The sequence below is a fragment of the Bombina bombina genome, chromosome 8 (genome assembly GCF_027579735.1).
Source record: "Bombina bombina isolate aBomBom1 chromosome 8, aBomBom1.pri, whole genome shotgun sequence".
Lineage (NCBI taxonomy): Eukaryota > Metazoa > Chordata > Amphibia > Anura > Bombinatoridae > Bombina > Bombina bombina.
In genome coordinates, this window is record NC_069506.1 from 216,618,516 (window position 1) to 216,640,261 (window position 21,746).

General features: G+C 38.5%; 1 protein-coding gene across 1 annotated transcript in view; it reads right to left on the minus strand.

Moving 5' to 3' along the window:
- TMEM145 (transmembrane protein 145) overlaps positions 1-21,746 on the minus strand; it is a 244,556-nt gene that overhangs the window by 19,531 nt on the left and 203,279 nt on the right. The window contains exon 13 of the mRNA XM_053690880.1: positions 752-872. Within this exon, the coding sequence (XP_053546855.1) occupies positions 752-872 (121 nt within the window). The remainder of the gene's footprint in view (positions 1-751; positions 873-21,746) is intronic.

Genomic DNA, 21,746 nt, shown 5'->3' on the forward strand with positions numbered 1-21,746 from the left:
CAGCCACTAGGGGGCAGACATATAAGCCATTAGGGTGGTTGCAAAATAAATATCCAAAACAAACAGTCTATTGGATTTCATAATAGTGGCATTTACTTGCACATGTTAATATATATAAATGTATATAATCAAATATAGAATTTAGGTGGTCAGACTTGCAATGCCTTTGTCTGTTGTACTTGCCCCCTGGGCCAAAAGTTGTTAGTCCTCACCTGCAGCCTGCTGTGCACCCACTGAACCATATAACACTTATTTTACAAATAATCAGTAAACCACTGCAATAATTGTAACCGTCAACAAACATACTGCTTGATGACATTACTGTGAACCTGAATTTAAAGCGAGCAGGTGCAATAGGCTGCAGGCACATGACACAGAAGGAGCGGCACCAGATGAGTCAATGTCAAACCACTTTGAAAACTATATTTGAACCTGACAAGATGGTGTTTTTTATATACCTTCTCCAAATTACATGGAGCATAGTGGAATTTAGTAATCATATTTGTCTTATACATTAATTATTTTTGGGGAACCACAATAATATTTGCAATGTATATAAAAATGAAAGTGTTGTTGCATATTTTATTGACTTTTTTTGACAAGACTTGTGTGTTTACATTTAGACTCGCCATATTCTGTTGGTATTTCTGCACATTTTCCTCACTGTGTATATAACTTCACATAGTTCATGCTTATTGTAAACAAAAGCCAGTATGTGTATGTGTTTGTTTGGTTATTGTATATTTCTCACCAGGAAGACAGCATGTGCATAAAGGTGGATCCCCAGCTGAATCCCATTTACAATCTTCTCACGTGCCCATTTTGGGATCCCAAAATTTGCAATCAGAGCCATGACTGGCACTGCAAAGAACCTGTCAAGTAAAGAATCATTAGACAGTCATTAGACATTGAGCTTACATCTCTCTTTACTAGAAATCCAGAGTAGGGATTTACTTTGCATAAAGTTGTTTTAAAGTCTAACCTAGATGGCAAAGGGAATAACCACACACTCTACTTATTCTGTGTGTTTCAGTGTGGTTAGTTATAAGTATCCTGTAACCACAATAACTTTGTGTGTAGAGATTTAACTTTGTTTTGTAATACCTTTGTTTTGGATCAACATATGGCCCTCACAACCTGACAATGGTCCCTATACCAATCAATACAAATGTAGTTCCAAAATGCATTATTCAAAGGGTTTTCAAATTCAAACCCACTTGAAACCTTTCAAAATGTAAAACAAAACATGAATTAAAATCACAATTTTAAACTATGAAATTTGTACACAAATTAAAATATGACCATCTAAACATTTTTTGTTTGAACGTTTAAAAATGTTAATTATAAAATTAAAATAATAAATCATTAATTGCATAGTCATGAATTATTATAATTTGTTAAGTAAAAAAACAATTGCTTTCAAACATTTTAGAGAATCATCATCTATATTGGATTCAGTTTATCATATATTAGTGTCTTGGCCTACCCTATGCCAATACTTGTGAGACCATCTATGGTGGGGCATGGATAAGAAACACACTACGCCACCTTTAGCAATATCTTGGGTGCCTATCTTCCCTACCCCATTCCTAGTCCTCTCCATCATAGGATGAACAGGTATTGGTTCTTCTCTGGGTTCCTTGGTAAGTTAGGAGGAGGCTGTTTACAGCTATTTGTGCTCACTGAGCTGCTTACATATTCCCTACTTATGGGCTATCCTGGTGGTATAGAGGCATGCTTCATGCCAGCATATTGTGTCCATCATTTCCCTGGTATAGCAGGGATTGTGCCACTGGGTGCCCCCATGTTTCCTGACATAACATGACTTGGCGTTTGGTCATGCTTTAGAGCGCATAAGCTAAAATGTCATCATTTCATGTTGGGAGGGCTGAGGAGAGCAGTGTGTCTTGCTGCTGACATTATAGAGTATACATGAAGTGATAAGTCTGACGATTCCTCCCTTACTATGTCCCTGAGTTTCATCCTCTTCTGGGACTAAGAATATGTTTCCATGTAGAACTATGATTCTAATGCTTTGAACCCTGCTGCTTAGGATACACAACCTATGTTTTGTCAACAGAATGGGTAAGGATTTCTGGCTCTTTAGCTGTTTCTCAATTAACCCCTTATTTTCTATTATCTAAATTCTAATCCTTTTTTGCTTTGCCTTTCTTTTCGGTCTTTCAGCCCTGAGCCCAGGTTATCTAAGAATTATGTGCTTTGTAACAAGCCTGCATATGTATTGCTCTCAAGTATATGGAGGAAATTGTGCACCTAAAGCAGATGCAGCTAATACATGCCTATCTAGGAAGATGGCGGGTTACGTGAATATGGATAAGAAAAGTACAGCCTTAAGAAAGTTTTTTACTTCAAGGTGCTATGTTTCACCCCATTTTATCTATGTTTTCAGCCCTAGGACCAAAGACATAGGTGCTGATTTATCAAGGGCCAAATGGCACCTGATGCCTCTGTTTCCATGCAAGCCTTTAGGCTCGCCGGAAACAGCAGTTATGAAGCAGTGGTCAGTGGCGTATTTAGGTCTTGTGCTGCCCTAGGCACTTAAAATTCTGCTGCCCCCCCCAAAGGTTTTAGACTTATTTTCCCCTTTATATTTTTTTGGGTCAGTGTGTAAAATGTTTATTTTTTTATTTTTTCATAACAATTCTGAGAGAAGGGAGAGAAAAGAAGGGGAGGGGAGAGAACAGAGGGAAAGGAAAGAAGGAAGAGAGAGAGAGAAAAGTGGGGAGGAAGAGGAGAAAAGAGGAGAGGGAAAGAATGGTGGTAAATAAAGGAGTGGAAGAAGGGAGCAAGGGAGGGAGTTGAGAGAAAGAAGGGAGGGAGTTGAGAGAAAAAAGGGAGGGAAGCGAAGGGAAGGGAGAGAGGTAGGGAGGGAGGGAGGGAGGGAAAGAAATAAGGGAGGGAGTTGAGGGAGGGAGTGAGTTGAGGGAGGAAGGGAGGGAGAAAGGGAAAGAAGGGAGAGAGGAAGGGAGGGAAAAAATAATACACTTTGAAACTATCACTGCCCTTCACATGCAACAACATACAGTAATTTCCATAATTTAAGTAATGAAACTTTTTAAGCGTCCGTTTACTATTTACTCCGTGGGTTCATGAATGCACAGAAAGCTAGCTATTAGAGTTTATGATTAGACATCACAAGCTGATCTAAGCAGTGTACAGACGCATCCAGTCTGTTAGTGTCAGGATTATGTGTTTAACATCCTGCTTACACTTCCCCTTTAAGTTCCAGATCATGTGACTTTCTTTTCCTACTTAAAGGGACAGTAAACCTAAAAAATAATGTTATATAATTGTGCACATAGTGCAGAATTATATAACATTATTTAGGTGCTATAGCTATAAAACCCTTATAATTCTGCACTATGTGCAGAATTATATAACATTATTTTTTAGGTTTACTGTTCCTTTAAGGATCTTTTACCCTTCATCCTATGCTTGGTAATTTGATCCCTAAGGATATTAACTGAGCCTGTTCCTGAGCTCACTACAGATCTAAACCTTGAGAAATACTTCTTGTCAGCATTCCCGCTAATTTAAGTTTAAGAGCTAAACTATAACATCATTGCTCCAACTTATTTACAAGAAGAGATCTTCAAGTTGCAAATTAAATATTGCAGACCGGGTTTAAACACGCTGGTTCACTTCAAGTCGGCGTGTGACGTCACGCCCACCCGGCTCCGTTCTCAACAAACTAACACAGCGATACCGCTCCTGTGTTCATCTCACTCAGCGTGTGTTTGTAAAATAAGGACCGCATCTCACTGCCTACTAAATCTACAAGCCTCAACGAGTTGCTGCACAGATTGATCATCAAGCTTATACGGTACCAAAAACAATGTATGCAAAATGTAACATATGCTGCTGCAAATTTGCATAACTGTTCCTTATGTAAATACCGGTTTGCCACATGTATATCAGTACTGCAACAGTTTGTCCGGATATGTATTCCCAGCTCTTGTTCCATTATTTCTACTATTGATCTCTCACACTTGCTATTATTAACCTATTGTGTACCATAACACAGCTTAGGTTTTGCACAGTTTACACAAGCTAGCAGTAGGTGTAGAACATTATTTCATTTTTTCTTATATTCTTATTTGTTACCTATATACTCTTAATGACCCCACCATAGGTCACCCTCAGTCAATGAGCAAAACAACGGGTGTTAAATTACAACTAAATGCCCAAGATGTGGTGTGAGCCTGAGTGGAGGGTTCAAATAGGTACTTGATACAAATATATATATATATACACAATAGGGTTTTCACTATGTTATCCTTACAGTTAGTTACTAAGACCTGCAATAAGCACTGCACTCGCAGACCCACCACAGCTGACAAGGGGAGGCAGCATATCAGTACTAGGTCTTCTCCTCCAGCCTCACCTTGTAAGCATATCCCTCAGCAAAGTTCTCACCAAGAACACTTCCACTGCAAAAATGCAGGTAGTTCAAAATGAACCAACAGTTTAAAGGAGCACTGCCTGTGAAGAGCGACCCTAATCAGTGCACATGCCTTGTTTTCTCTGTAAAAGCCTGCACTTTATCGCTCACTGTACTGTGTGCTGGCTTTTAGAGAGAGGATAGGGCAGATGTGCTGCCCCTCCCAAGCTCCATAACTGGTCCACTGCCTCTGAGGCTGCGGACTGCAATCCGCCCGATCCTATATGATCGGGTTGACTAACATCCCCTGCTAACGTTCCGATTTGCCGCGAATCTGCAGGGGGCGGTATTGCACAAGCAGTTCACCAGAACTGCTTGTGCAATGTTAAATGCCGACAGCGTATGCTGTCGGCATTCAGCGATGTCTGTCAAACATGATACGCTACAGTGTATCATGCTGGACAGACAATGATAAATCAGACCCATAGTGTTGGTTAACATCTTATAAGCAATTATTATCTCATGCTGATGATATTCAGGCCTCTTTTGTTACAGATATGCACCAGTTATTGAATTTCTACTCTGAAATTATGCATGATATGTTATGTCTTAATGCAAGTATGGAATTCTTTTACAAAAGAATCCTTTTATACAGCAGTAAGAGGGAAAAGGCAGGGTAGGTTTGTGTCCTCCCACAATGTCAAACCACAATGGTGGTACCTGTACCTAAATCATTCCTGTAGTAGCAAGTCTGTTTCTTTTCTAGAATGTTTGGGTACGAATGATTTTGGATGTATGGGTCTTTGATGTGATTCAAACAGGTTAGTTACCTCCTGAAATTTAAAACAAAAGCCTCCTCAGCAGAATTTTCTGCAATCTCAGATTCCTCGGGTCAAGTCAAACAAATGGCAATTTTCCAGTATTTGGAGCAATTCCTCACCTCGATTTAAGAAATTTCTCCTGAAAGAAGTTGGAGTTTATATTCCAGAATGTTCTTGATAAAGAAAAAAAGACAAGCCTTGGAGGCCTGTGTTGGATCTAAGAGCACTCAATCATTATTTAAAACCTTAAAGATTCGAGATGGACTCATTACTGACAGTGATGTGATTGATGCCAGATAAGGCATTTCTTGTATATATATATATATATTTGAAGAATACATACTTCCTTATTCCTGTCGGACCCCATCACAGATGTTTTCTATGATTTGCAATAGAAAATTGGCAATTTCAATTTCTGGCACATCCTTTAGGAATTTCTTCAGCTCTGAGAACATTCACTTTAGTATTTGTTCCCTTAATAGCGTGAATTCCCAAACAAGGCATCTATCTTTTACATTATCTAGACAAGATCTTGTTAGTTGCAGAGTCAATAAACTGGGAGAAAAGTCAACTACAACCTGTTCAGCAAGAAGTACTTCCAAGGTGCATTATTTGATATAATGGAAAATATAGTATTTCTACCAAAGCTGAAATTAGTAGCGCATATATCAGATCTTCAGAAATTCAGCCAGGAAATGCATGAAATTACGGGGAAAATGAACCTCCACATTTTTCATGATCAGATGGGAAAGGTAGAGAATGAGGGCTTTTCAACTACATTTCTTCAAGCACTGAAAGAAAATCTACCTATTTCACAAAAAATCCCTTTCCATATACCCTCAAGTCTTCTTGTTTGGTAATTGAAGAAACAAACGGCTAGATTACGAGTTCGGCGTTAGCTTTAAAAAGCAGCGTTAAGGGGTCCTAACACTGCTTTTTACCGCCCGCTGGTATTACAAGTTTGGCAGGTACAGGTGTACCACTCACTTTTCTTCCGCGACTTTTCCTAACCGCAAATCCCCTTAGGTCAATTGCGTATCCTATCTTTTTAATGGGATTTGCCTAACACTGGTATTACAAGTCTTGGAAGAAGTGAGCGGTACAGCCTCTACCTCGAAGACTCCTACCGCATATAAAAGTCAGTAGTTAAGAGTTTTATGGGCTAATGCCGGAACATAAAGCTCTTAACTACAGTGCTACAAAGTACACTAACACCCATAAACTACCTATGAACCCTTAAACCGAGGCCCCCCCACATCGCAAACATTACAATAAAATTATTTAACCCCTAATCTGCCGACCGGACATCGATGCCACCTACATTATACCTATGAACCCCTAATCTGCTGCCCCTAACATCGCCGACACCTACATTATAGTTATTAACCCCTAATCTGCCGACCCCAACGTCGCCACCACCTAACTACAATTATTAACCCCTAATCTGCCACCCCCAAGGTCGCCGCTACTATATTAAATATATTAACCCCTAAACCTAAGTCTAACTGTAACGTTTCACCAACCAATTCTATGAAAAGTGATGTAAAAATGTATAATGATTGTTTGTAGCTATTTGTTACTACTTCATTCACATATAACTTTGTGAGGAAGTTAAACCCAAATAGCAGATATTGGAAGGATTGAGTAAAGTTCGTTTTGAGTCACAAAATCACAATGAGTAAAGTTGTGAATATTGATATTCAGTAGTTCAGCTTTAACAACCTCGGTAGTATTGAAATGAAAACTCTTATTCAGAATCTGTGATAATTTAAAGTTTAAACAGCAACAGTATCGGATTAGATAAATATGGACACAGTTTGTATGAGCATTTGACTGTTGTTACAATTGTTACTAATTAGTTATACTTGCGGTTGATTCCACTGTAGAGATTGACAGAGTATCTGTGTTAGTCACCTCCGGTATTGTTAAATGGATAAGGTTCCACTGTGGGGGTTCAGGGAGAGTTGTTCCAACTTGGTTTACCCTGTCCGCGATGTTAGTATGAGACAGACTCTCAGATTTTCCGACACTCGATGGAGGAGATGAGAAGGAACCGCGCTGCGGTTGGCGTGTGACGTCACAATGCTGTGTGATTCTGACAGGCACACGGAACACGCTCAGAGCAGTAGGTAGATTTTGTTTAAAGCTGAATTTGGATGTTAGGTGAAAAAGTTAATGTCCCAAATATAATTAGATGCTTTAGGATGACTTGATGGTTTCAAATTATGTGATGAAGAAAAGGTTTTGGAAAAGTTATAATCCAGGATATAGGGAGATACAAGTTACTAACTAACTATCCCTATACACTATAATAATCAAGCAGGGAAGCAAGGAAGAGGAGTTCCCTTTATAGAGAGAAACAGGAAGTTGGATTTCAGTAATTAAAGGAACAGCAGAACGTGACAGATCCCCCTTCTCAAGATCCCCTTGAAGCAGGACCAGGACCCGGTTTCAACGGGTACTTGTCATGAAAAGAGGCCAATAAACGTGGGGCATGTAAATCATGCGCTGGAACCCATGAGTCTTCAGAAGTATCATAACCTCTCCAATGCACTAGATATTCAAGCTTACGATTGCGAATACGGGAATCTAGAAGTTTGCCCACTTCGTATTCTTGTTGATCATCCACTAATGAGAGTGACTCAGTAGGAGATGGCAATTGAATGTCCGGATCGCCTCTGTACGGTTTTAGTAATGAGACGTGAAAAGAAGGATGAATATGTAGGTCTTCTGGCAACTGGAGACGAACTGCATTATCATTGATGACTTTGGAGATGGGAAAGGGTCCCAAATACTGAGAGGCCAATTTCTTACAGGGTACTGACATTTTAATGTTCTTCGTAGACAACCATACCAAATCCCCTTCTTCATAAACAGGAGGTGTAGTGTGTTTAGCATCAAAATATTTTTTCTGAGTTGCTTTAGCATTAGACAATTGATCCCGAAGAGTATCAAGAGTATTCTTGAGTGTCATAGAATAATCTTGAGCAGCAGGAGAGTTGGAGGAAGTGGTGGGATTTGGGAAACTGACAGGGTGGTATCCAAAGGTTGCATAGAATGGAGATTGTTTAATAGAATCATTCACAGAATTATTATAAGCGAACTCAGCCAGTGGAAGCCATTCGGACCAATCATCTTGTGAGTTACTAATATAACATCTGAGATATTGCTCTAGAGTCTGATTTAGACGTTCTGTTAGTCCATTTGACTGGGGATGGTAGGCTGTGGAAAACCTGTTTGAGATTTTAAGTTGGTGACATAAATTCCGCCAGAATCGGGAAGTAAATTGTGTTCCCCTATCCGTTACTATAGAGGAGGGGAGACCATGTAATTTCACGATATGTGATAAAAAGATTTTTGCAGTTGTTGTTGCATTTGGAACTTGTTTTAATGGTACAAAATGTGCCAATTTAGTCAGATGGTCTATAACTACTAAGATGGCAGTATATCCATTGGATGTAGGTAGATCCACAATGAAGTCCATACCTATGATGCTCCAAGGTTTCATAGGAACTGGTAATGGGGTTAATAGACCACTAGGTTTAGTATGTAGTTTTTTCTTGGTAGCACAAGTGAGACAGGAATTTATGTAATGATGTATATCTTTTTTCATAGATGGCCACCAAAATTGTCTTTTGATAAGTTCTGTCGTACGTGTTATGCCCGGATGGCCAGCCATAGGAGAATCATGATGATTTTGTATGATTTGATTCCGTATAGCTGGTGGAATGTATGTTAAATTTTGATATGTGTATAACCCCGTTGTGGCATCCTTTATACAGTGGTTGGGTATTGATGAATCCGACTGTAGAGCCACTAAAATATCAGATTGAAGTGTAGTTAAGGTACAAATAAGCTTAGTAGGAGGTATGATAAACACTTTTTCCATATTTTCGGTAGAGGGTTCTGTAGTTCTTGACAGAGCATCAGCTCTAACATTGGTATTTCCTGGTCTATAGGTTAATACAAAATTAAACCTGTCGAGAAATAAGGCCCAACGTACCTGCCTAGAAGTCAATGTTTTACTTTTCTTCAAATATTGGAGATTCTTGTGATCAGTAAATATTGTAAAAGGGGTTGAACAACCTTCTAGCAGATGTCTCCATTGTTCAAGTGCTGCCTTAACAGCTAACAACTCTTTGTCCCCTATTGAGTAGTTCTTCTCTGCTGGGGTTAACAAACGTGAATAATAAGCAATAGGACGTTCTTCTTTGGATTCTTGATTGATTTGAGACAAGACTGCACCAATCCCGGTATTGGATGCATCTACCTCCAGAGTGTATGGAAGGGATGGATTGGGTAGTTGTAAAAACGGAGCAGAAGTAAATTTCTTCTTTAATGTTTGGAAGGCGTTTTCTGCTTCTGAATCCCATTTAAACTTGCTTTTCCCAGTTAAACGAGTAAGTGGTTGTACTATGCTGGAGTAGTGGTCAATAAACTTTCTGTAAAAATTTGAAAATCCGAGGAATCTCTGTAAGGATTTTACATTGGTTGGAGTAGGCCAGTTGAGTATAGAAGTGATCTTTTCTGGATCCATTTGGATTCCAGTTGGTGAAATAATGTAACCAAGGAATTTGATAGTTTTTTGATGAAAATAACATTTCTCCATCTTTGCGTAAAGATGATGTTCCCGCAAAGTAGATAGCACCCATCTCACATGTTTTTGATGTTCCAACAAATTTTTTGAGTAGATGAGGATGTCGTCGAGATATACTATTACACATATATCCATAAGATCTTTAAATATCTCATTAATGAAAAATTGAAAGGTGGCGGGAGCGTTAGTGAGGCCAAAAGGCATAACATTATACTGATATAATCCGTAACGGGTTTTAAATGCTGTTTTCCACTCATCTCCAGGTCTCATTCTGATGAGATTGTAAGCTCCTTTCAGGTCCAGTTTAGTGAAAATGGTGGCCCCAGCTAAACGTTCTAACAATTCAGGTATTAAAGGAAGTGGATAGCGATTTTTTATGGTTATTGCATTTAATGCTCTGTAATCGATAATGGGGCGTAGGGTTCCGTCTTTATTGGTAACGAAGAAGATGGCAGAAGCAATTGGAGATGATGATGGTGAAATAAAACCTTTTCTGAGATTTTCATCGAGGTATTCACGAAGATGTTGTAGTTCCTTTTGTGATAAAGGAAAAATGCGGTTGGTTGGCAGTATAGCGTCTTCCTTGAGATCATTAGGGCAATCGAAGGATCGATGAGGTGGAAGGTTTTCTGCACTTTTGAGATTGAAGACATCAGAAAAATCACTGTATTGTTTTGGTAACAATGGATCTAAATGATTTATTGAAACATATGGAAAACATGTTTGTGAACAGAATGTGGAATCAAAGGTGAGTGTGCAATTATGCCAGTTAATAACTGGGTTATGTTTCTGTAACCATGGGAAACCGAGTATAATTGGGTGTAAAGAACTAGGTATTATATCATAAGTGATGAATTCTTTATGACCTGTGTTGGTTAAAGTGAGTATTGGAACAGTGTGGTGTGTGATGGGTCCTTTGAGATATTGAGACCCATCAATAACTCTCACAAATACAGGGATTGCTTTCTTCACACAGGGTATTTTATTTTTTGTTACAATTGATTGATCAATGAAATTGCCATAAGCTCCGGAATCAATTGTGGCTTGTTCCTGGATCTGTAACTGGTCCCACTGTAATGATAGAGTTAGAGTTAGATGAGTACGTGATTCATGAGTATCAGAGATAAGTAATGATTTTATCTTACCCTTTCTAGGTCTGTTTAATAGAGGACAAGTAGCAACATCATGTTCTCTGTTACCACAGTACATGCATAGATTTGCCTGTTTTCTTCTTAATTTTTCTTCTATCGATAGTGGACCTCTTATGGTTCCGATTTCCATAGGTACTACTGTTGTAGCGGGTTTTTCATGAGTTGTTGAGTAATGTTTCCTAGGGTTAGAGTCAGGTTGGAATTTTTCATGTCTTCGTTCTCTATATCTTCTGTCTATAGAGATACTCAACTTGATAAGTCCCTCTAAAGTCTCTGGGAGTTCAACCCTAGATAACTCATCTTTTACATATTCAGAGAGTCCTAAACGGAATTGATTCCTGAGAGAGATGGAGTTCCATTGTGAATCAGTACTCCATAGCTGAAATTCAGCTATGTAGTCCTCGATGGCTCTTTTACCCTGTCTGAGGGAACGCAAATGATTTTCTGCGGTTTGCTGTTTATTTATATCTTCGTAGAGAACTGCCATAGCGTGGAAGAAATCTTCTAGGGAACTTAATATTGGGTCATCAGATTAAAAAAATCTGTTAGCCCAAGCCCTAGGTTCACCACTTAAATATGAAATGGTAGTGCAGACCTTTATTTTGTCATTACAGTATGTCCTGGGTTTCATTGCAAATAGTAACAAACATGAGTTTCTAAACTCACGAAACTTAGTTCTGTCACCTGAAAAGGGAGTAGGGGGGTTAACCTGTGGTTCAGGCCTTTCATTGGCTTTCTGAGTTATTAATTCATTCAGTGCTCTTTTTAAGGTGGAGTTTTCACTTTGTACTTCTCTTAAACCTTGTGCCAGTAAGTCCATCTTTTGATTAATTGTGGTTATTTCATTACTCATGGCTACTGGGTCCATGTTTATAGATATAAGTGTTTTTAATGGCTTGATTATTCTGTAACGTTTCACCAACCAATTCTATGAAAAGTGATGTAAAAATGTATAATGATTGTTTGTAGCTATTTGTTACTACTTCATTCACATATAACTTTGTGAGGAAGTTAAACCCAAATAGCAGATATTGGAAGGATTGAGTAAAGTTCGTTTTGAGTCACAAAATCACAATGAGTAAAGTTGTGAATATTGATATTCAGTAGTTCAGCTTTAACAACCTCGGTAGTATTGAAATGAAAACTCTTATTCAGAATCTGTGATAATTTAAAGTTTAAACAGCAACAGTATCGGATTAGATAAATATGGACACAGTTTGTATGAGCATTTGACTGTTGTTACAATTGTTACTAATTAGTTATACTTGCGGTTGATTCCACTGTAGAGATTGACAGAGTATCTGTGTTAGTCACCTCCGGTATTGTTAAATGGATAAGGTTCCACTGTGGGGGTTCAGGGAGAGTTGTTCCAACTTGGTTTACCCTGTCCGCGATGTTACTATGAGACAGACTCTCAGATTTTCCGACACTCGATGGAGGAGATGAGAAGGAACCGCGCTGCGGTTGGCGTGTGACGTCACGATGCTGTGTGATTCTGACAGGCACACGGAACACGCTCAGAGCAGTAGGTAGATTTTGTTTAAAGCTGAATTTGGATGTTAGGTGAAAAAGTTAATGTCCCAAATATAATTAGATGCTTTAGGATGACTTGATGGTTTCAAATTATGTGATGAAGAAAAGGTTTTGGAAAAGTTATAATCCAGGATATAGGGAGATACAAGTTACTAACTAACTATCCCTATACACTATAATAATCAAGCAGGGAAGCAAGGAAGAGGAGTTCCCTTTATAGAGAGAAACAGGAAGTTGGATTTCAGTAATTAAAGGAACAGCAGAACGTGACACTAACCCTAACCCTAAAACCCCCGTAACTTAAATCTATTTTTAATAAATCAAAATAAAATTACTATAATTAAATAAATTATTCCTATTTAAAACTAAATACTTACCTATAAAATAACCCATAAGATAGCTACAATATAACTAATAGTTACATTGTAGCTATTTTAGGATTTATATTTATTTTACAGGCAACTTTGTATTTATTTTAACTAGGTACAATAGTTATTAAATAGTTAATAACTATTTAATAGCTACCTAGTTAAAATAATTACAAAATTACCTGTAAAATAAATCCTAACCTAAGTTACAAATACACCTAACACTACACTATCAATAAATTAATTAAATAAATTAACTACAATTATCTAAAATAAAATACAATTAAATAAACTAAACTATATTACAAAACAAACAAACACTAAATTACAAAAAATTAAAAAAATATTACAAGAAGTTTAATCTAATTACACCTAATCTAATCCCCCTAATAAAATAAAAAGCCCCCCCAAAATAATAAAATTCCCTATCCTATACTAAATTACAAATAGCCCTTAAAAGGGCCTTTTGTGGGGCATTGCCCCAAAGTAATCCGCTCTTTTATCTGTAAAAAAAAGAAATACAATACCCACCCCAACATTACAACCCACCACCCACACACCCCTACTCTAAAACCCACCCGATCCCCCCTTTAAAATCCTAACACTACCCCATTGAAGATCACCCTACCTTTAGACGTCTTCACCCAGCCGGGCACCGATGGGGCAGAAGAGGACATCCGGACCGGCAGACATCTTCATCCAGGTGGCATCTTCTATCTTCATCCTTCCGGAGTGGAGCGGAGCCATCTTCTATCCAGCCGACGCGAAGCCATCCTCTTCAATCGAAGTCCTAACGAAGAATGAAGGTTCCTTTAAATGACGTCATCCAAGATCGTGTCCCTCGAATTCCGATTGGCTGATAGGATTCTATCAGCCAATCGGAATTAATGTAGGAAAAATCTGATTGGTTGATTTAATCAGCCAATCGGATTGAAGTTCAATCCGATTGGCTGATTGGATCAGCCAATAGAATGCGAGGTCAATTCTATTGGCTGATCCAATCAGCCAATCGGATTGAACTTCAATCCGATTGGCTGATTAAATCAACCAATCAGATTTTTCCTAACTTAATTTCGATTGGCTGATAGAATCCTATCAGCCAATTGGAATTCGAGGGACACCATCTTGGATGACGTCATTTAAAGGAACCTTCATTCTTCGTTAGGACTTCGATTGAAGAGGATGGCTCCGCGTCGGCTGGATAGAATATGGCTCCGCTCCACTCCGGAAGGATGAAGATAGAACATGCCGCCTGGATGAAGATGTCTGCCGGTCCAGATGTCCTCTTCTGCCCCATCAGTGCCCGGCTGGGTGAAGACGGCTCAAGGTAGGGTGATCTTCAATGGGGTAGTGTTAGGTTTTTTAAGGGGGGATCCGGTGGGTTTTAGAGTAGGGGTGTGTGGGTGGTGGGTTGTAATGTTGGGGGGGTATTGTATTTCTTTTTTTTACAGGTAAAAGAGCTGATTACTTTGGGGCAATGCCCCGCAAAAAGCCTTTTTAAGGGCTGGTAAAAGAGCTGATTACTTTGGGGCAATGCCCCGCAAAAGGCCCTTTTAAGGGCTATTGGTAATTTATATGGAAAAAACAGCACTAATAAAAGTGTGTTTTAGGAAAAGAGAGGTGCGCCTATTCAATGCTATTCTTAAAGTGAAAGTTGTAATTATGATAATTTCTATTATTTCCTGTAAAAAATATATAATATAAAACAAAAATACAACACTAAAATTATATATATATAAGAATGATCAACAAATGAAATATAATAAATACTTATTGGATTCCTCGGTATTGATATACAGAAAAAGAAAAGTCCATGTATATTCAGTGTACTGAAAAGTCCCACAATTCTTGAGAAATTAAATAGTGTAGATAGCCCTATTGGTAATTTAGTTTAGGATAGGGAATTTTATTATTTTGGGGGGCTTTTTTATTTTATTAGGGGGATTAGATTAGGTATAATTAGATTAAACTTCTTGTAATATTTTTACATTTTTTGTAATTTAGTGTTTGTTTGTTTTTGTAATATAGTTTAGTTTATTTAAATGTATTTTATTTTAGATAATTGTAGTTAATTTATTTTATTAATTTATTGATAGTGTAGTGTTAGGTGTATTTGTAACTTAGGTTAGGATTTATTTTACAGGTAATTTTGTAATTATTTTAACTAGGTAGCTATTAAATAGTTATTAACTATTTAATAACTATTGTACCTAGTTAAAATAAATACAAAGTTGCCTGTAAAATAAATATAAATCCTAAAATAGCTACAATGTAACTATTAGTTATATTGTAGCTATTTTATGGTTTATTTTATAGGTAAGTATTTAGTTTTAAATAGGAATAATTTATTTAATTATAGTAATTTTATTTTGATTTATTAAAAATAGATTTACGTTAGGGGGGTGTTAGGGTTAGACTTAGGTTTAGGGGTTAATACATTTAATATAGTAGCGGTGACGTTGGGGGCGGCAGATTAGGGGTTTATAATTGTAGGTAGGTGGCGGCGATGTTGGGGGCGGCAGATTAGGGGTTAATAAATATAATGTAGGTGTCAGCGATATTAGGGGCAGCAGATTAGGGGTTCATAGGTATAATGTAGGTGGTGGCGGTGTCCAGAGCGGCAGATTAGGGGTTAATAATATAATGCAGGTGGCGACGATGTCGGGGCGGCAGATTAGGGGTTAATAAGTGTAAGGTTAGGGGTGTTTAGACTCTGGGTTCATGTTAGGGTGTTAGGTGTAGACGTAGAAAGTATTTCCCCATAGGAAACAATTGGGCTGTGTTAGAAGCTGAACGCTGCTTTTTTGCAGCCGTCTCAGCCCCATTGTTTCCTATGGGGAAATCGTGCACGAGCACGTTTAGCCAGCTTACCGCTGACTTAAGCAACACTGGTATTACAGGGAGAAGTGGCGCTAAATTTGCTCAACGCTCACTTTTCTGAGGCTAACGCAGCCATTCAGAAAACTTGTAATACCAGCGTTGTTTAAAGTGAGCGCTGGAAAAAAAAGGAGCGTTAGCAACGCTAGTCTTTACCGACAAAACTTGTAATCTAGCCGAAAATCTTTCTCATGGTTTCTCTTTTTCGTAGCCTCAGTGTGGATGTCACATTAGGCTGCAGCAGATGAAGTTGGGGAGCATTCTGTAGTCAGATACAAATGCAGAGTTTCTGGAGACCAGAAGAGGCATCCTTGTCATCAGATCTTCTGGAATTAAAGGCAGTCTTTCAAGCTTTGTATTGCATTACAACTGTGCGTCTTCTGGTTCCTCAGAACATAACAGCATAATGTTGGTCAAACAAATAATTCTACCAACAGAATGGCAATTTCACAGAGAAGTCTTTTTGAAGATAACCATAAACTGAGGATTTCTGGAAAAAGACATGATGGCCACTAACCCACAAGAGGATCAATGGAGATCACACAGTTATGGAACTTCAGGCTGGCATATGTGCTCTCTCTGCTCTATTTCAACATCTGAATAATTGATTATTAAAACAATAAAACAGAATTGTCTATATTCTGGACTACACCTAGACTATATTTACCAGGGTTCCCACCCGTGTTTTGTCATCCTATGATAGACAAGTTAGAAATGGGGTAGGCAATCAAGATATAGGTAAAGGGGGCATGGTGTGTTTCCTGTCACTTGGTAAGTACTGTCTAGGTCAGGGGTTTTCAAAATTTTAGGTGGTGGACTTCCACTCTAATGAAATATACAAGACAGACCCCCCCCCCCCCCAAAATAAATGTTACTTAATTTTTTTCTCTTAAAAGAAAATTGTAATATTTATTATTAGTTTTAATTTGGGATATTTACATTTTCAACCAAAAGAGTGCTTCATTCCTGTTTTAATTTGCCTTTTGTTATGCAAGTTAGTGATCAAGACAATAAACGCAATGCAGTCTCTGAGCGATTTCGACCTCTGAGTCTTTGTTTCACCTACATTCCGCCCTATGCCTTACTCCACCACAAAATGGCAAATGTCATTGTCGGCTCTGTTTTACCAATGTGAGCTGCTGCCTGTGGTTGCCATAGGATAGTGTGAAGTGTCACTGCTCCTGTGCCTCCCCTTTTATGCTCAAGCACCCCTCTAGGGAGGCCTACCTCACACTATAAAACCACTGGTCTAGGTTATAGGCCAAAATATAGAAATGTATTTTTTTATTACTTTATCATTTTCTCCGTGGCTGGAAGGTAACCAATTTCTTATGCATTTTTATTGTTTTTTTGTGTCATCAACTAAATATTGCTGTTTTATTGTTCTCTAATTCAAATGTTTTTTTTAGTTGTTTTTTTTACTAGACCAATCTAACCAGACTGACAGAAACACTACATATTTCATGCATAAATGTGCATCCTATCGGCTAGATTATGAGTTGTGCGTTAGGCTGAAAAAGCAGCGTTAACAGGTCCTAACGCTGCTTTTTCACTACCGCTGGTATTACGAGTCTTGCAAGTTTAGGGGCACCGCACACTTCTTTGGCCTTACCGCAAAACGACTTACGTAAACTTTGTAAACCCTTTTTTCTATGGGACTTCCATAGCGCTGGTATTATAAGTCTGTCCTGGGAGGCCAAAAAGTGAGCGGTACACCCTACCACGTCAAGATTCCTAACGCATTTTAAAGTCAGTAGTTAAGAGTTTTATGGTACAACGTCATAGCATAAAACTCATAACTAAAGTGCTAAAAAGTACACTAACACCCACAAACTACCTATTTTTTAGCGCTGCGGAATCTGTTGGCGCTCTACAAATAACCGATAATAATAATAATAATAACCCCTAAACCGAGGCCCTCCTGCATCGCAAAAACTAAAATAAATTTTTTAACCCCTCATCTGCCGCTCTGGACATCTCCACCACCTACATTATACTTATTAACCCCTAATCTGCTGCCCCAACATCGCCGACACCTACATTATTTTTATTAACCCCTGATCTGCTGCCCCCAATGTCACTGCAACCTACCTACACTTATTAACCCCTAATCTGCCGCCCCCAACGTCGCCGCCACTATTCTAAATTTATTAACCCATAAACCTAAGTCTAACCTTAACCCTAACACCCCCTAACTTTAATATAATTTAAATTAATCAAAAGTAAATTACTATCATTAATTAAATTATTCATATTTAAAACTAAATACTTACCTGTAAAATAAACCCTAAGCTAGCTACAATATAACTAATAGTTACATTGTATCTAGCTTAGGGTTTATTTTTATTTTACAGGCAAGTTTGTATTTATTTTTACTAGGTAGAATAGTTATTAAATAGTTATTAACTATTTAATAACTACCTAGCTAAAATAAATACACATTGACCTGTAAAATAAAACCTAACCTAAGTTACACTAATACCTAACACTACAATACAATTAAATGAATTAACTAAATTAAAAACAATTAAATAAATTAAATTAGCTAAATCACAAAACAAATTCACTAAATTACAGAAAATAAAAAACCAATTACAGGTCTTTAAACTAATTACACCTAATCTAATAGCCCTATCAAAATTTAAAAAAAAGCCCCCCCCCAAAATAAAAAAACCCACTAGCCTAAACTAAAATATCAATAGCCCTTAAAAGGGCCTTTTGCGGGGCATTGCCCCAAAGTAATCAGCTCTTTTACCTGTAAAAAAAATATACAAACACTCCCAACAGTAAAACCTACCACCCACACAACAAACCCCCAAATAAAAACCTAACTAAAAAAACCTAAGCTCCCCATTGCCCTGAAAAGGGCATTTGGATGGGCATTGCCCTTAAAAGGGCAGTTAGCTCTTTTGCGGCCCAAAGCCCTAACCTAAAAATAAAACCCACCCAATACACCCTTAAAAAAACCTAACACTAACCCCCTGAAAATCGACTTACTGTTCTGAAGACCGGACATCCATCCTCAAGGAAGCGGCAGAAGTTTCATCCAACCAGGCAGAAATCCTCAACAAAGCCGGGAGAAGTCTTCATCCAAGTCGGGCGAAGTGGTCCTCCAGATGGGCAGAAGTCTTCATCCAGACGGCATCTTCTATCTTCATCCATCCTACGCGGAGTGGCTCCATCTTCAAGACATCCGACGCGGAGCATCCTCTTCATCCGGAGTCTTCTTACTGAATGAAGGTTCCTCTAAGTGACGTCATCCAAGATGGCGTCCCTTAGAATCCGATTGGCTGATAGAATTCTATCAACCAATCGGAATTAAGGTAGAAAAAATCCAATTGGCTGATGCAATCAGCCAATAGGATTGAAGTTCAATCCTATTGGCTGATACAATCAGCCAATAGGATTGAGCTTGCATTCTATTGGCTGATTGGAACAGCCAATAGAATGCGAGCTCAATCCTATAGGCTGATTGGATCAGCCAATAGGATTGAGCTTCAATCCTATTGGCTGATTGCATCAGCCAATTGGATTTTTTCTACCTTAATTCTGATTGGCTGATAGAATTCTATCAGCCAATAGGAATCTAAGGGACGCCATCTTGGATGACGTCACTTAAAGGAACCTTCATTAAGTAAGAAGACTCCTGATGAAGACGATGCTCCGCGTCGGATGTCTTGAAGATGGAGCCGCTCTGCGTCGGATGGATGAAGATAGAAGATGCCGTCTGGATGAAGACTTCTGCCCGTCTGGAGGACCACTTCGCCCGGCTTGGATGAAGACTTCTCCCGGCTTCGTTGAGGACTTCGGCCTGGTTGGATGAAGATTTCTGCTGCTTCCTTGAGGATGGATGTCCGGTTTACAAAACAGTAAGTCGATCTTCAGGGGGTTAGTGTTAGTTTTTTTTAAAGGTGTATTGGGTGGGTTTTATTTTTAGGTTAGGGCTTTGGGCCGCAAAAGAGCTAACTGCCCTTTTAAGGGCAATGCCCATCCAAATGACCTTTTCAGGGCAATGGGGAGCTTAGGTTTTTTTAGTTAGGTTTTTATTTGGGGGGTTTGTGGTGTGGGTGGTGGGTTTTACTGTTGGGAGGGTTGTTTGTATTTTTTTTTACAGGTAAAAGAGCTGATTACTTTGGGGCAATGCCCCGCAAAAGGCCCTTTTAAGGGCTATTGATAGTTTAGTTTAGGCTAGGTTTTTTTTTTTTATTTGGGGGGGGGGCTTTTTTTATTTTGATAGGGCTATTAGATTAGGTGTAATTAGTTTAAAGACCTTTAATTAGTTTTTTATTTTCTGTAATTTAGTGGGGGGGTTTTGTTGTGATTTAGCTAATTTAATTTAATTTATTTGTCAATCAATGGGGCTGCGTTAGTGAGTTTTACGCTGCTTTTTTGCAGGTGTTTAGACTTTTTCTCAGCCTGCTCTCCCCGTTGATTCCCATGCGGAAATCGTGCACGAGCACGTACAACCAGCTCACCCCTGACTTAAGCAGCGCTGGTATTGAAGTGCGGTAAGGAGCACAATTTTGCTCAACGCTCACTTCTTGCCTTTTAACGCCGGGTTTGTAAAAACCCATAATACCAGCGCTGCAGGTAAGTGAACGTTGAGAGAAAACTGCTAGTTAGCACCGCACAGCCTCTAACGCAAAACTCGTAATCTAGCCGATTGTGTCTCCTATACCCATACTTCATTTGTTCAGTTATTTACAACTGTTCTAAAAAGGGACATGAAACCCAAAATATATATTTCATGATTTTAAACAACTTTGCCTTTTACTTCTATTATAAAATGTGATTGTATTGCTATTCCTGGACCTACCCAGGTATGCTTTTCAACAAAGTATACCAAGAGAACAAATAAATTAGAAGTAAACTAGAAAATTGTTTAAAATTGCTCTGTATGAATCATTAAAGTTTAATTTTTACTTTGGCTGTCCCTTTAATCTTACTAGGATAGTCAAATGGTAGGAAGCTTCAGATTTGTGAGGCCCTGACAGGATTCATGAAAAGGCAGTTTTACACTGGAAGCTCTGCGTCTCACATAAGGGGGGTACTCTTTATTTGTCAATGAGGAGAAGAGGAAATGCACTTCATTAAATGCAAGTTTTATTCAATTTACCTTTCATATTGTGAGTAATTCTGGGCATGGCAGTGCCAAATTGTCTAAAATATTAACATATAAAATACTGTATATCAGGGTAGAAAAAAAAAGACCAAAAGTTTTCTTCGCAAGACTACAGAGCTTCATTATATCGTATGGAAAGAAACTTGCAGGTAGCTATGAGTTCAGCCTGTTTTCTTATTGCAGTGGGGACTGTCGTGTGATGTGTTTTGTTACCTCACAGACCAGGCAAAGCTATTTGCATCTAGACCACAGTATCTCCCACTAACTGTTCCCCACACAGCTCTTGTCTTGTCAGAATGAGCTCTCTGTGTTTTCCTCACACTGTACTCAAATACTGCACACACACTCAGCTCACACTCACAGGCCTAGTGAAGCGCTATTAGTAGTGCAGGGTGTGCTATCAATATCGCTGGCCTGTTCTCACTATAGCGCACAATCTGATATTACAAGTGAATTGTAAAAGAACGTTTAGCGCGGCCAACATCTCTTTAGCGCACCCTATACTTTCAATGGATAGCGCTCAGATTGCAAGTTGTGAGTTATGTGTTGAGCTTTGCTCAAGTGCTAACTTTTTAATTTTGACTTGTAATATGAAAGCACTACTGATTTAACTTAAAGGGACATGAACCCCAAAAATGTTCTTTCATGATTCAGATAAAGAATAACATTTTAAACAACTTTCCAATTTACTTCTATAATCTAATTTGCCTCCTTCTCTTGTTATCCTTTGCTGAAGGGTTTATCTAGGCAAGCTTGGGACAGTAGAGAACCTAGGTTCTAACTGTTGATTGGTGGCTGCATATCTATATTGATTGTGAATGGCTCACCCCTGTGTTCAGTTAGAAACCATTAGTGCATTGCTGCTCCTTCAACAA